The sequence below is a fragment of the Carassius carassius genome, chromosome 35, assembly GCF_963082965.1.
Source record: "Carassius carassius chromosome 35, fCarCar2.1, whole genome shotgun sequence".
NCBI classification, from domain to species: Eukaryota; Metazoa; Chordata; class Actinopteri; order Cypriniformes; family Cyprinidae; genus Carassius; species Carassius carassius.
Genome location: NC_081789.1, coordinates 5866480 through 5882190, shown reverse-complemented (window position 1 = coordinate 5882190; position 15711 = coordinate 5866480). Strand labels below are relative to the sequence as shown.

General features: G+C 38.2%; 2 protein-coding genes across 4 annotated transcripts; both read left to right on the top strand.

Moving 5' to 3' along the window:
• Nucleotides 1-183: 183 nt before the first annotated feature.
• zgc:174877 (uncharacterized protein LOC570025 homolog) lies at nt 184-6624 on the top strand. Of its 2 annotated transcripts, none has more exons than XR_009425579.1 (5): nt 184-1422; nt 3370-3599; nt 3701-3895; nt 4009-4144; nt 5255-6624. XR_009425579.1 is itself a non-coding variant. In XM_059524344.1 (5 exons), the coding sequence occupies exons 1-5, from the start codon at nt 398-400 to the stop codon at nt 5275-5277; spliced, it is 1632 nt and encodes a 543-aa protein (XP_059380327.1). In that variant the 5' UTR covers nt 184-397; the 3' UTR covers nt 5278-6624. The 2 variants fall into 2 exon arrangements, 1 of the variants encoding a protein (XP_059380327.1); XM_059524344.1 differs by having other exon boundaries at nt 3986-4144.
• Nucleotides 6625-7302: 678 nt separating this feature from the next.
• On the top strand, nt 7303-15121 carry LOC132115669 (uncharacterized). 2 transcript variants are annotated; one of them, XM_059524079.1, is made up of 6 exons: nt 7303-7438; nt 8141-8238; nt 8386-8532; nt 13487-13713; nt 13964-14278; nt 15086-15121. In XM_059524079.1, the coding sequence occupies exons 2-5, from the start codon at nt 8141-8143 to the stop codon at nt 14191-14193; spliced, it is 702 nt and encodes a 233-aa protein (XP_059380062.1). In that variant the 5' UTR covers nt 7303-7438; the 3' UTR covers nt 14194-14278; nt 15086-15121. The 2 variants fall into 2 exon arrangements, with proteins under 2 accessions (XP_059380062.1, XP_059380061.1); XM_059524078.1 differs by lacking the exon at nt 7303-7438 and adding an exon at nt 7528-7546.
• Nucleotides 15122-15711: the final 590 nt, after the last annotated feature.

Here is a 15711-nt window from a genome sequence, read left to right as displayed (position 1 = left end):
TATGTTAAGATATCAGTGATCAATGGCGTGTTAGCTAAAAACCAAATAAAAGGACATTTGCATAAAACTGAAGACATTTCAGTCGAATAGTGAAGTCGAGTCTTATCTTTCAGAGCGCATGTAGCTTGCGCAGTGAACGCTAGGTGGCGGTATATTTCTGTGGCGCTCCGTCCTCTAGTATCTCAAAGAAGACGAAGAACAAAGAAATCCTGTAAACACTCGTGGATCTGTATGTTACTGGTCAGCAAGTCGCTTCAAATAATTGTTTATTTTGCCTTAGTACAGAAAATTTATTATGTATGGCATGTAGTATGAGCCTGCGAACGCCTTGAACATTTATGACATTGAACGAAAGAAGAAAACAGTTTAACCAACGAATAGTGTTCCCATAAATACAATGTTTGACCTGAAGTGCGAAAGCTCCTCAGGTGAAGAGGAAGAGACGGAGGGAGCAGAGTCCAGTTTAACAGCACAGATTTCCAGATGTGCCAATGTATCCTCAGCGGATTTAGACGAATTAGAACACAACCGGAACGAATCTAGTACTGTGAAGCAGACAATATGGGCTGTGAAATGTTTCAAAGCCTGGTTACGTGAGAAGCAGCTGACGATCGACTTTAAAACCGTGGAGAAGTCGGAGCTGAACCCGGTGCTGCGGGAGTTTTACGGCTCTATTCGGACGAGCAAAGGAGAGCTGTACGGCATCAGCAGCTACGTCGGGCTTCGGGCTGGACTGAATCGGTTCATCAATGACCCTCCGCTCAACCGGGTGTGGAATCTGATGCAGGACACCGAGTTCAGGGCCGCCAATAATGTTTTCAAAGGCGTCGTGAAACAGATCCGACGCTCCGGTAGAGATATAACAACACATTACCCCCCGATTTCACCTGAGGACCAGTATCTACTGAAGAACTCTCCTGCACTGGACCCTGGCAACCCGAGAGGCTTGTTAAATAAGGTCTGGTACGATATCCAGTTACATTTCGGACTCAGGGGTAAGGAGGGCAACCGACACCTACAGCCAGACTCGTTTGCTCTGAACCGAGACCCAAACGGATTCAAATACTTCACGATGACATTACAGGAGGACACAAAAAGCATGCCGGAAAAGGACAAGAAACCCCGCAGGGCTATGTATGAAGAGCCGGGCAACCCGCGGTGCCCCGTCGCGTCTCTGGAGAAATACCTGAGCAAGATCCCCGCCGACGCTAAAGCGCTGTATCTGCAGCCCAAGAGGACTTATGTGATCACCGATGAGATGTGGTATACACCACTTCCGATGGGAGTCAATTATCTGTCTCAGATGCTGCCCAAAATATGCAAAGAGGCCGGCACTAGAACGATCTACACGAACCACAGTCTAAGGCTCACTGCGATCCAAAGACTGAGCGAGCCGAGGGAGATCGTGGCGGTGTGTGTCAGGTATGTTTAGCCTGAAACCTTCAGAATATAAACAAGAGTGGGTCTTCTCCAGACACTTCAAACTATGTCAACACATCTGTATCCATAAAAAGTTAGTTTCTGGCGTAGAATACTTATATTTCATATAATAACACTGGGCCTGGAACGCCTCACTCTGCTGGTCTAATGTTTCTAGAAAACACGGTCAAAGCTTGGACTTGTTTTTAAGCAAGTTTTAATTGAAAGTCAATGATAAAATAAACTAAACTGTTCTGGACCCCATTGGCTTTCATTATATTGTTGTTTTCCACAGAAGAAAGTCTTACAGGTTCGGAATGACATGAAGATGAGTGACTGACAGAACTTTCATTTTTGGGTGAACTGTTTCTTTAAATACTTAAAGAAAACAATAGGTGACCCTGGAGCGTGAACCAGTCATAAGGGTCAGTTCTTGGAAATTGAGATTTACACATACATGTACATTTAATAATTTAGCAGACTTCCAAATGAGAACAATAGAAGCAATCAGACCAACGAGGGAACAACAACAGTATACAAGTGCCATGACAAGTCTCAGTTAGTGTAGCAGTACACATAGCTGTGTTTTTATATATAATAATATAATATATAATAATAAGCTTCCCATTAATGCATAGCTTGGAATCTGAGGGTGCAAAAAAAATCAAAATATTGAGAAAATCGTACTTTAAGTTGTCCTAATTAAGTTCTTAGCAATGCTTTTACCACTGGTGTCAAAAGTATTGGCATTCATTACTCAAGTAGAAGTATAGATACTAGGGTTTAAAAAGACTTTTGTAGAAGTTGAAGTATCAACTCAAGCTAAAACTCAAGTAAAAGTGTAAAAGTACTGGTTTAAAAAACAACTTAAAGTTTAAAAGTTAAAGTAATGTAAGGGGAAAAATGCCATTAAGACAAAAGCTTAGGCCGCGCCACTGAGGCCTATTGTGCACTACCCCACCGCCTCAAAAAAACATTTTTCTGAAGGCCATAGGCCATAATGACTATAATGTTATATTAAAATGTTCATGTTGAAAAATTTGGGATGCACTAGGCTACCTGTTTCAGCCGCATATATGCCCATTGAAAATGAACGCACTTTAGTACAATGCAAATACATTAAAGGACTAGAGATATGATGACTAGTTGCTAGGGTTGTGCGATTAATCGAAATCGAAATAAAATCGCGATTTGAGTGTGCGCGATTTCTAAATCGCTTTATAGCACGATTTTCCGTGGCCCTGGCCTCCCGCAGTATGTTAACTGAACCAATCAGGATGCAGCGTGCATAAGTGGAGCGCGAGAATAGCGTTTCAGTGGACAGAGATCATAACATTAGCACAGAATCAGTTCAGAATCAATCACCAAAAGAACCAGTTCGGTTCAGACGCGCTGTGTGTCAGTCTGCTTCACGCTGAATCACGCATGCGCAGTTTCATCAGCCCATCGGTTCTCGAATCGGACGCGTCCGACAGAAAAGGTTCTCGGTTCAGTGTAATATAAATCATTTTGACCCATACAACGTATTGTCGGCTATTGCTACAAATACCTGTGCAACTTATGACTGTTTTGTTTTTGGTCCAGGGTCAAATATCACATTGAAATATGTGATGATAGAGTACCTTTATAAAAAATCTGTTTTTAAAATATTTTTGCAAAGTGAAAACATGACCTAGTAATAAAGCACTCTTTATTAGCAGTGGCTAATACACATTCTCGAGATGTACCAAAATGTAAGCGTTTTAGTTTGAGTGTTTTAGTGTTGTTATAATAGAACTATACTGCTCATAACTCAGGCAAAATCACACAACTTTCTTCCACATATATACTCTGATCCGAATGCAGTAAACAACGACAGGTGGAGTGATACAGACAGTGAAACTTTCCAGTGCTGTAATATCATTGGGGTAATAAATATGCAGTGCAATTATGATAAGTGTTTTCTTGCAGTGTTCCAGTTGAGATTAACACTCAGTGGCAGCAGCAGCAGCAGCTGGAGTCCACTCCATACTCCCCCAGCAGTGAACTGGACTCCAGCTCCGCCAGACAGGAGAGTCCCGTGAGCAGCCACAGTTGGGTGAAACAGGAACCAGAGCAAGAAGCCGTCCAGTTGGAAAATAAAAACTCGGATGCTGCCTCTGATGCTGAGAAGGACAAGAATCTGAACAGCGCTGTAGCTAGTACGATATTTTTTCATTTCCTGAAGATCCGTGAGCTCACTGGGATCTCCTTATTTCACTGATGAGATATTCAGTTCTTTTTTTTTTCTTTCTTTTTTTAGCATCATTACCTTCGATGGAGGGTTTACCCAGCAGTGTTATGCTGACCATCACTAAACTCCAGTGCCTTCTGGAGAGCAAACAAGAGAGGATCGAGGCTCTGGAGAGACAGGTGCAGGACCTGCAGGAGGACCGCAGGTTCCTCCGCTCACAGATCGAGAACCTCACTGGTGCTCGCTTAGTCGCAGTGCCTGAAGGTGTGGTTAAATAAAGAAAAACACAATGGTTTCATGACAGTATATAGATAAGGTTAGGAGAATTCTTCCTGTTGTTCTCTGTTGCTGCAGCGAGCACATCAGTGTTCTCTCAGTCCAGGTCAAGGAAGAGGCGGCACAAGAGCTCGTCCAGCTCATATGCCGAAGATGAGAGCATCACTGATGAATCTTCATCTGAAGAGTCCAGCAGCATCAGAAAAAAAAGACGCCATAAGAAGAAAGGAAAGAGAGGTACGTGACAACTAGCACTTTAACATCTGCAGTTTAGTATCCGGATTGCTCATAAATGATGTGCCTTACCTGTACAAGATCCTTTGTAAAAAGTAATACATTTTAGCATGCAATTAAAAAGAATACCTGTAAAACATAATATCCTTTAAAAGATTGTTATGAAGTGTAAACTGAATCTAATGTTTTTGGACACTTGCAATGTTAAGTGAAATTAAATGAAAATGTGTTATGTTAAGTTTATATGAAATGCAATTGTCTGAACTCTAGGTTTTTTTTGACCCACTTAAAGGGATAGTTCACCCATAAATGAAAATAATTAATTACTTAACCTCATGTTGTTCCAAACCTGTAAGTTCATCCTCGGAACACAAATTAAGATATTTTTGATGAAATCTGAGACAGTTCTGTCCCTTCATAAACCGCAAAAGAACAACCACGGTTAAGACACAGAAAGTTGTCTTGCTGTCTATAGAGGGTCAGAAAGCTTTTGGATTTCATCAAAAATAACATTTTTGTTCCAAAGATAAAATTTATGTTCCAAAGATAAAATAAGATCTTATAGGTTTGGAACGACATGAGGGTGAGTAATTAATGACAGAATTTTAATTTGTGGGTGAACTGACCCTTTAAGTACATCTTTATATGAAATTTCTTAGTTACTGTTGCCTTGAAATATGGTTAAATTGCACTGAATGTATTGACACGCATTTATGGTAAACTATGGTATTTTAACATATTTGTAATAATGATGGAGTTGCAATCTAGGGCATCTAAAATATATTAACTTTATATATATCATTGAATAACACACTGCAGTTCAAATTATAAATGATTTACATATACTTTAGTATTTTATTTAACAAATCAAGTGTACTTTCAAATGTATTTGAAATTACTTTAAAGTAAAACTTTTAATTTGACATCACAAAGTGCCATTTAAAATTTCATTAATGATATGTGCAAGTACAGTACAAGAATACTAATTATACTTTTGCAATTTGAAGTGCACTAAAATGCATATTCATTACAATTAAGTATGTTACTTAGAGAAGTAATAAGCCTAAATTAAAATGGCAATTTTTGAGTTGCATTTCAATCTGTTTCCAACAGGGTGTGTTCCTCATTGTGACTAGGTCTTGATCAGCCTTTATCAAGAAGAAGAGCATGAATAGGGCTTTCTGCCCAAGTGCGTCATTAAGGTTCACAGAGTCTGGGACAGTTTTTTACGAGCGAGCATCTGTATGCCCAGGACCTAATTTGGGCCCTCTATCATGGCCTGGGCCAGCGCTCCTGGTTGAACCCTCGCTGACAACATTCCCAACGTGGCCCTCATCGCAGAACTGCATCAGGCTGCTAACAAATCTCTTTATATGGTGGGTTTGATCAGGCCTTGCGAGGAAAACAGAAGTCAGCTATGCCCAGCAGTGTGTCCTGTCTCCACAGAAAGCATTAATCATATCTGAGCCTTGCTCAGGTGGGGTTTTGATTCATGAGTACTTATGAGGGTGCTTATCTTGTTGCTTTAAAAAGGCAAGTTGCTACTTACGATTGGTCAAATGAAAACTTACATTATACTTGTGTAAACAATGATTCTGAAAATGAAATGAATGAATCTGAAAAATTCTGATAACCATCAGTAAAACTCTAACACAGTCTTCCGGGTTGATCTACCAATTGATATCACAACTGAACAGCTCTTTTATTTGCTGATGAAGCCCTTGCATAAAGGATGGAGTGGATGGCCTAGCAGCACTGCTCTAGAAACAAGAGCATTCTCCATGACTGAACACTAGAGGACGCTCTAAGACCACTGTTGAGTGAAATGGTGCTGGGAGGAAGTGAAGTAGTGAGTGACATTTGAAATGTATTGTGATGCATATAATGTATCTTTTTACTCTCACTAGGTTTATTACTGTGTGTATGTCTCTTTAAAGTTTTAAGTGGTTTGTGTAATAAACGCACAGAACACTTAAAACTATTTATATATTTTTTCTTAAGTTGCACATGTTGTGTGCAGCAGCTGGAACAGACCATCCAGTCCACTCACGAAGCACAGATTGGGCTTGTATGTTTGACATGATCCTTGTATGTGTTTGTTTACAGAAATCTCTACCAATGTTATATTCTCACACAATGTCACCCTGTTCCTTTATGTGAAGGTTCTTCATATCTGGCCCTCAAGTTCCACCGTCCTGTAGAGTTTAGCTTCAGCCTGATTCAGACACCCCTGAACAAGCCAATCCAGAGGTCTTTAGGGATTGCTAGAAAATGCCAGGCTGGTGAGCTGGATCAGATCAGGGTTGGAGCGGAATTCTGCTGGACAGTGACCCTCAGGAGTCAGAGCTCAAGAACACTGCTTGTGGTTTTTTTTTTTTTAATGTTTGAAACATTTGTTTTAATACTTTGTTTTTAATTAGTTTTTAAATGTTTAAAAATGCTCTTCTGTCAAGTTATGTAACAATTAAAGGTGCTGCAAGAGATTGTAGCTGTTTTTCTGTCTTAATGAACAAGGTCTTCAACCCTGTCTATCTGTCTGTCTGTCAGTCTCTGTCTATCTATCTATCTATCTATCTATCTATCTATCTATCTATCTATCTATCTATCTATCTATCTATCTATCTATCTATCTATCTATCGAATCCAATGTTTCCAATGAGTGCTGATATCAAGTCGTAAACACAAATTTCATTTGTGCAACCTACTATTCAGTAAGGCCATTAAAAGTGACTTATTTTAAACGTAATCAGACAGGAAGGTTGACCAGGTCACGTCCTCGTTTGACGCATACTGTAATCCGCTCACTTTTCGGCCATTTGATCATTACAGTCGTGACCTGGGATTCGTTTCCCAAAAGCAGATGTTGCAAGTTCGGTCGTAACCAACGGAGTTAAAAACAGCATCACTAGACGGTTCTCGGTTGACTCGAAGACCATATGACTCGGTCCTATTCGTGAAGGAAGCGTTCGAGAAGCAGTTTAAATAATTACTACAAAAGAACCGGAAAATAAATAACAGTTACAGTCTAGATAAATAACAGTCTAGTTGGTGTAACCGAACTTAAATTATAACTAAAAAGTATAACAGAAAAAAAGTTTATTTTTAAAATGTTCTGTTAAGCAGTTTGGCATACAATTTATTATAATTTCTTTGAAACATGTAGTGCAGCTGTTGTGTGTGGTGTAACCAGAGCCCCTCCCATCTCTGGTGTAACCACATGTAGCTGTCACGTGACCGTGAAGCAGGAAACGGTGTCTCAGAGACGAACCCTTCAAATCTTCATGGCTGTGTTTCAAGGTTAGTATGTCTTTCCAAGTAGTGTATCATTTCATCGTTTTATGACGTAGTAAAGTTTATTTGCTGACATATCGACTGCTGGGAAGCTTTGAAGGCTCATGAAACATGGTACTTTTTTAAGACAATGTGGTAACTGAAATGTCAAGTGGTGTAACCAATCACTCCATTTGACACGCGCTGCAAGATGTAGCACACGAACCACAAAGATTTCCTGATGCATGAGCAATGTTGTTTTTAGTCATCTTTCCTTAATACAGTAGCTGTCTTATGCTCTGTAATATGTGACATAAACACTTTAATTCGTTATCAAATTAATCAAATATTGTGTGCACAGTAACACTAATTATTCTAGATCAGTTTAGATTGGAAGTTTTACTATAATATAAAATGTAAATGAATTGCAAGAGAAGTTCAACTGTTAAGTGGAGTCATAGCTTTTTAAAGGCTATTTATAATCAATACTGATTTAACACAGGCATTATTAAAACCGGACTGCAAGAAGTACATTTTTGTATAGTATTATCTAACTGTCATTACAGTTATGTTAAACTCTAAGTCTAGCTAACATTAAATCTAGACTAGCTTTAATATACAACACTGTCTAGTTTTAATGCATATACCTTTTGTAACATATTCTTTCCACATAATTATTGTGTTGTAATAAGCTTTTTTTGTTTGTTTTCTTTGCTTTCACATTTATAGATGCCACTATCAAACAATGAAAAATCTGCTCGACATAGAGCAAAGGTGAATGCTGATCCTGTCACCCGGGCCAGATACCTTGCAAAAAGACGAGAGAGGTGTTTGATTTGTGTTCCACATATTATCTTAAATTCTAATAGTAAAAAAAAAATATATATATTTAAAGTTATACTATTATTAAAAACAATAATGCTTTTATATATCAGTGTTTGCTAAAACACTTTCTTTTTGTTTCAAATTCTTAGTTATCAGCGAAGAAAAAGAGAGGGAAAGACTAAACATCCTCCAGTGGCTGAACTCTCTAAAGCAAGACAGGAGGATCTGAGGCAGAAATGGAGACTCTACCAGAGAAGTCGCAGGAGCAAGACTCGGAATCTACCACTGCAATGCTCGTATGTGCCTTCAGCCTGTTTAATTGTTTGCAAACCTGATAACCATTGTTTTATAGCATCTTTCATCTTTTGGATATTTGGAAAGCCAGTAAAAAAAACACTGGATTTAGCAAATTGAATGAGAACAATCAGTGGTGTCATAAATATTCTCATTGTCCACTGTTTAGTGGCTATGTATTATAATTAATGTAAGAAAATACAAATTATTATAATTTTTTTTTTCACCATCTTAAATTCTTGAAAAGTAATTTGGTATTACATATAAATATAATCCACAGTTCAGCAAGTTGTGTTTACAACTCATAGCACTTTCTTTTTTTTTTTTTTTTTTTTACGTGCATATCAATTGTGCATAATGATACCAATGTTAAAGGGTTAGTTCAAACAAATATTAAAATTATGTCGTTAATAACTCACCCTCATGTCGTTCCAAACCCGTGAGACCTCCGTTCATCTTTGGAACACAGTTTAAGATATTTTAGATTTAGTCCTAGAGCTTTCTGTCCCTCCATTGAAACTGTATGTACGGTCTACTGTCCATGTCCAGAAAGGTAAGAAAAACATTGTCAAAGTAGTACATGTGACATCAGAGGGTCAGTTAGAATTTTCTGAAGCATCAAAAATACATTTTGGTCCAAAAATAGCAAAAACTACGACTTTATTCAGCATTGTCTTCTCTTCCGTGTCTGTTGTGAGTAGAGATGTTCCGATACCCTTTTTCTCTTCCCGATAACGATTCCGATACCTGGGCTCAGGGTATCGGCCGATACCGAGTACTGATCCGATACCTGGGTGTGTATCTGTATATACAGCTGTATATACTACTAGCCCTGTGTAAATTGCTAGAATTATTTTAAGGTGTGCTTCAGACTTATCCCTTAATAAAACAAATACATGGTGAACTATTGTATTTATTACAGTATTTTTATTATCTGACATGAATTTGACAGTAATATTATTTATTTTCTTAAACGAAAAAGAACTCCAAATGCAGCCAAAAATCTAACACCGCAAACTAAAAAAGGTATTTTTGTTTTACAATATAACTGTATAAAAAACTGCAACAAATAAGTCTAGGAATATAAAAAATTATATATTAATCAGATAATCTCTTTACAACAAAACAAGTAAAAAACAAACTACCGTCTAGGCATAATTATTATTATTACTACATAGAGACATAGCTAAATCTACTGTAGGTTACAACAGTAGCTTAATATATTGTCAATTTTTAGTCATGTTAAACCGAACATTTATTTTGATGGGTTGCCATGAAGATCTTTGAGTGTCTGTGTTTATGATATGACAGTTTTCTCAAATGAAACGGAAAATTCTCATGAATTGACGGTTTATGCGTTCGTGTCCTCATATAGTGACACACGGCAGAGACTACAAAACAGCGAGCTCCCGCGCATCTGCGCCCGTCACCCACAGAGATGTAGAATTTGCAGGATTGATATTTAAATAGTATTTTGCAGTTTAATATTCACAGACACTAGTATATATTCGGCTACAGTCTTGAGCCCTGCGCTTAGACTAACACGGAAGCGACTGAACGCAGCTGCAGGTACTGAATATACTCGGGAGTCGGTAACTTACTACCGGTAATACAGAGACGCTGGTATCATCACATTTTTACATTTTCAGCACCGACTTGGTAGTGGAGTGCCAGTACCTGTGGCATCCCTAGTCACCGTTTTACTGTCTGGTTGGTCCAGTCTGAAATACTGCTAAACAGTGGGCATACTGCTAACCAATGATCTATAATATAGAAGCGGCTTTACTGTCTGTTGGCAGTTTAGAATGCGAGGAGCGATCCAGTCATATATGGATCATTGCTGCTAATGCGTTTTCATTTCTTCTTCGCTGCTCTAAACAGGGGTTGCTTGTGGCAACACAGCACAACTTCCTGTGTTTGCAATGCATTCTGAGCAGCAAAGAAGAACCGTGAAGCGGTTAGGCAAAGCTAGCAGTCATAACTAAGAAAATGGTATCGGATCGGTATATGGGTTCATGTACTCGCCGATGCCAGAATTTGTTGTGGTATCGGTGATATTCGGATGATGATCGGAACAACTGTAGTTGTGAGCGCGTTCACTGCAGTGAAGTGATATCATGTTTGCGAACGAATCATTCGATGTAACCGGATCTTCTTGAACCAGTTCACCAAATCGAACTGAATCGTTTGAAGAGGTTCGCGTCTCCAATACGCATTAATCCACAATTGACTTAAGCTGACTTTTTTAACCCTTAGGGTACTAAGCCCTTTTTGGTCCGTTTTCTCTATTTTTACATTTCGGCTTATAAACCATATGTAATGATGATGGACCACCATGTATTTGGTATCGATGGATTCAGAAGACCCTAAGCTACCATAAGCATGCATGCAATATGTTTATAAAGGAAGTATGAGTGAAAAATTGTACAATAAACTAGAGAATTTCAAAACAAAAATGAGATTTTTGTCATTTATTACTGAAAATCCTACCTCACACAACAAAAGTGAAAAGTTTTTGACCCAAAAATATATTTTTCAAACCCTTTGCTTGACAGAAATGGGTTAATGTTCAATCAAATGTGTAAAGAACAATTCAATAATTAACTTTATTTACAAACAGTCCTAGGCGTTTTTTTTTATTTTTGGGACTAAGCCCTTTTTGGTCTGTTTTCTCTATTTTTACATTTCGGCTTATAAACCATATGTAATGATGATGGACCACCATGTATTTGGTATCGATGGATTCAGAAGACCCTAAGCTACCATAAGCATGCATGCAATATGTTTATAAAGGAAGTATGAGTGAAAAATTGTACAATAAACTAGAGAATTTCAAAAACAAAAATGAGATTTTTTTTTTTGTCATTTATTACTGAAAAACACACAATATAGAACAGTTTTTGAAAAAAAAAATTTTTTTCAAACTCTTTGCTTGACAGAAATGTGTTATTGTTTAATCAAATGTGTAAAGAACAATTAAATAATTAACTTTTTTTTACAAACAGTCCTAGGCATGCCAGTGAGCAAAGCAAGACCAGGAGGTCTTGTTGTACACTTTGCTTGCCTTGCAGTGCTCACAGTACTTTCTGACATCTGCAGGCTTGTGTGCAGGGTTTGCTTGGTCCAAGGGACAATGGGTAGGGGTGTGCGGCGAGTTGTCCTGTCTGCATCCTGCATCAGAGCAAATACACAATCAAACTGGAAGCTTTTTTTGTGTCAAAATTCAATGTAGAAAAAATAACTCCTATAAACTCATGTAACCCTATGAAACTAACATAACTAAAAACACATTTCACCTCTCTTGACCTGAGCAGTTTACTTAGTTGAGTAAGTCAGTCTATTGAAACAAATTGCACACCACTCTTGAACTGAGTTTACAGGGAAAGAGTAGTATGGTACACTAAAACAAATATTTCATGCCTCAATCGCTATCTGACTAAAAATCCAAAACATATACATACTCAAGATGTATGATATAATAAATTATAATGATAAAGAGGTTATTTGAAGTTACATACCAGTCCTCAAATGGATCTTCCCCATCCTGGTAAAATACTTTGTCATCTGTGTAAAAGCTGTCTGCTCCAGATTTCCCCTCGTCACTTTCCAGTAATTGTTCCAGAGCTTGTTCTGCCCTAAATCTTTTACTGCTTGCAATTTTGATAAAACAATTCTGTAATAATGCTATATCTCTCTCGAATTTATCTCTTTGTGCTCGCTAATACTCCGATCGTTCTCTGTAACACTCCGATCGCTTTCTGCTTTCTCCACCTCATGCTGATTCTCCGATCGGTTATTGATTACACCAAGCTGGAGGTCGTTTTACTATAGTCCAGCCCAGCTTTTACAAGGCTACAGCAGAGCTACAGAGTCCTCTGAATGGCTAGAATAAATCATGGTAACCTTCCTCTGATTGGGTTAGAAAAATATTCCTCCCAGCGGTTTTTACATTCGTTGTTGCGTGTTGAATCTGCCTAACATAATAGTTTTCATTGGCCTGTTTACGCAGTGGTATTGCGCAATAAGGGAAGCGTGTTTAATATACAAACTGGATACCGCTGTTTTCAGTGGAATCTGAGGAAGACGGCAAAAAAAACCCGCATCTCTCTAGCATTAATAGTTTTTGAGATAACTACACATTTGTAAAAGTATGCCATTTTGGGCGGTACCGCCCAATCCGTCCCCAGAGGGTTAATGTGGCTGACACTCCCTCTGAGTTCAAACAAACCAATATCCCGGAGTAATTCATTTACTCAAACAGTACACTGACTGAGAGAACTGAAGATGAACACCGAGCCGAGCCAGATAATGAATGAAAGATTGACTCGTTCTCGAATTTTAACTCAGAGGGAGTGTCAGCCACGTTAAAAAAGTTAACAGCTTAAGTCATTTGTGGATTAATGCTTATTGGAGACACGAACCGTTTCAAATGATTCAGTTTGATTTGGTGAACTGGTTCAAGAAGATCCGGTTACATTGAGTGATTCCTTCGCGAACCGGATATCACTAAACAGTGTTTTGAACTCGCTCACAACAGACCCGGAAGAGAAGACATTGCTGAATAAAGTCAAATTTTTTGTTATTTTTGGACCAAAATGTATTTTCGATGCTTCAACAAATTCTAACTGACCCTCTGATGTCACATGGACTACTTTGATGATGTTTTTCTTACCTTTCTGGACATGGATAGTATACCGTACATAGATTTTCATTGGAGGGATAGAAAGCTCTTGGACTAAATCTAAAATATCTTAAACTGTGTTCCGAAGATGAATGAGAGGTCTTACGGGTTTGGAACGACATGAGGTTGAGTTATTAATGACATAATTTTCATTTTTGGGTGAACTATCCCTTTAAGAACATATATGTAGTCAGACGTGATTTCATGTAGTTATTGTTAGTAAAGTAATATATAAAAGTGTAATTATGCTTTGATTGTTATGTGATATTGTGCAGCTCTCAGGTTGAGATGAACCCCCAGTGGCAGCAGGATTTAGCTCCATACTCTCCCAGCAGTGAAGCTGACTCCAGCTCTGCCACACTGGAGAGTCCTGTGAACAGCTACAGCTGGATTAAACAGGAACCAGAGACCGTAGTAATCAAGTGGGACAATGTAAGCACCCTACCAGCTGCCACTGAGACCGAACAGGACAACTCTCCGAGCAGTGCCACTTCCACCTCCAGTATGTGATTTGTTATTTACTGCGAATCAATGTTAATTAGCTCATTAGCATATCCAAAACACAGTGATGGGAGAGGAGACATTTAGGTATTGGCTTCATTGATGCGATTGGGACAGTTTTGTCATTAAACAGAGGGTTGTATGTTCGAATCCCGGCCAGGCAGTTGGGTTATCAGTCAGAGAAGTCTTCTCTTCTTCAGGAATAAGTAGATGTAGAGAGACAGATCTTCATGCCTTTCTCTCTTTCTCAGCCGTGACACCTCCGATCATAGAAGATTTGCCCAGCGGTGTTATGCTGACCGTCACTAAACTCCAGTGCCTGCTGGAGAGCAAACAAGAGAGGATCGAGGCTCTGGAGAGACAGGTGCAGGACCTGCAGGAGGACCGCAGATTCCTCCGCTCACAGATCGAGAACCTCACCAGTGCTCTCTCTGTTCATCTCTGTCGAGGGATTTCAGATGAAACAACTGGAAAAAGTTAATGTCAGAGCATAAACTCTTACTGAATGGACTCTTTATGTTCAAAGTACGTTTGTTTTATTATTATTATTAATTTATGTTAGGGGTGTAATGGTACGTGTATTCGTACCGGACCGTTTCGGTACAGGGCTTTCAGTACGGTGCACGTGTGTATCGAATGACCGAATGCAATATTTTGTGTGCGGAACATAGGTACATTTTCGTGTTTCCAAACGAACATATTAAGTGGCAGAAGTCTCCACGTTCAGCGCAAATCCCGTCCTGCAGCTGACTCTAAAGGCCGGTGACACACTGGCTGCGTGGCGTGAGCGTGGCGTTTCTGTTGCGTGTCAGTTGCGTGACGGCTGCTTCGCGTTTTCTGTGTCTTTACACACCAGAATCGTGCCTGACGCGGCGCTGGCGCGCTGCTGCTACTGTAGGTGACATAGAGGGAGCCCGCCGACAGACCAGGATCTTGTCTTCATGACAACAATATCTATACTTCATGTTGAGCATAAATATAAAGCCTACTGATAAAGGACACCGTCAACTGTATTGACGGCAAAATAGACTATGTTTGACATGTTTTCAAAAGGCATCACGTGAGTGTGAATATCACTACAACTAGGAAAAAACAGATTGTAATTCAAACGCAGCTCCCGTCGCTCCCTTTGCAGCAGTATTTTATTTCTTATTCTTTTTTTTATTTTCTATATATTTTATTAAAAAGTATTAAAAAAAAAAGTGTAAACAAATTGTTAAAAAAAGTTTATAGTAATAAACAACCTGCAGTTTAATGTTTGCATTTCTTTCCCTTACTGTACCGAAAATGAACCGAACCGTGACTTTAAAACCGGGGTAGGTACCGAACCGTGATTTTTGCGTACCGTTACACCCCTATTTTATGTGAATGAGTTTTAAATAATTATATATTAGGTACTCAATATTTTTTATAAAATTATTATTATTATTATTGTTATTACTATTATTATGATTATTATTGTTAAGGATATTTAAGCACAAATGAAAAATAATAATATAAATAATTTAAAAACATATATGAACTGAATCAATCCTTGTGAACTTGTAAATGTTTTCAGAAATATTCCACTTAAATTCTAACATCAAACAATTATTTTATTAAAGTTATACTTTTATAAAAAACAATTATGCTTTTAAATAAATATGTTACATTTTAATGTGTGCTAAAATGCTTTTTTTTTTAAATTCATAGTTCATAGTTATCAACAAAGAAAGAGAGAGGGAAAACAGAACTAAATATAAACTACATAAGCTGCATCAATCCGTGTAAGCCTGATTAATGCATTCAGCAATAATCAACAAAGGTTTATTTTTTATTTTTTGAGTTACTAGACTATTTATTCTTAAGTCACAAAGTGAGATGGTTCTTTCTCTCTTTATATCTCAATAGAACAACCAATAAAAAATAATAATACAAACGGGCCAAAAGAAAGAAATATTGACAAAATAGCCTATAAATGATTAGTTTGTGTTTATGTCAAATAATCTAGTTCACTATG

Excerpts from the sequence above, each read along its gene's own strand:
- zgc:174877 (XM_059524344.1), top strand. The coding sequence starts at position 398 with ATGTTTGACCTGAAGTGCGAAAGCTCCTCAGGTGAAGAGGAAGAGACG. Across the intron at positions 1,423-3,369 it reads ATCGTGGCGGTGTGTGTCAG|TGTTCCAGTTGAGATTAACA; the intron begins GTATGTTTAGCC and ends GTTTTCTTGCAG. Across the intron at positions 3,896-3,985 it reads CTTAGTCGCAGTGCCTGAAG|CGAGCACATCAGTGTTCTCT; the intron begins GTGTGGTTAAAT and ends CTGTTGCTGCAG.
- LOC132115669 (XM_059524078.1), top strand. Across the intron at positions 8,239-8,385 it reads CTTGCAAAAAGACGAGAGAG|TTATCAGCGAAGAAAAAGAG; the intron begins GTGTTTGATTTG and ends TCAAATTCTTAG. Across the intron at positions 8,533-13,486 it reads AATCTACCACTGCAATGCTC|CTCTCAGGTTGAGATGAACC; the intron begins GTATGTGCCTTC and ends GATATTGTGCAG.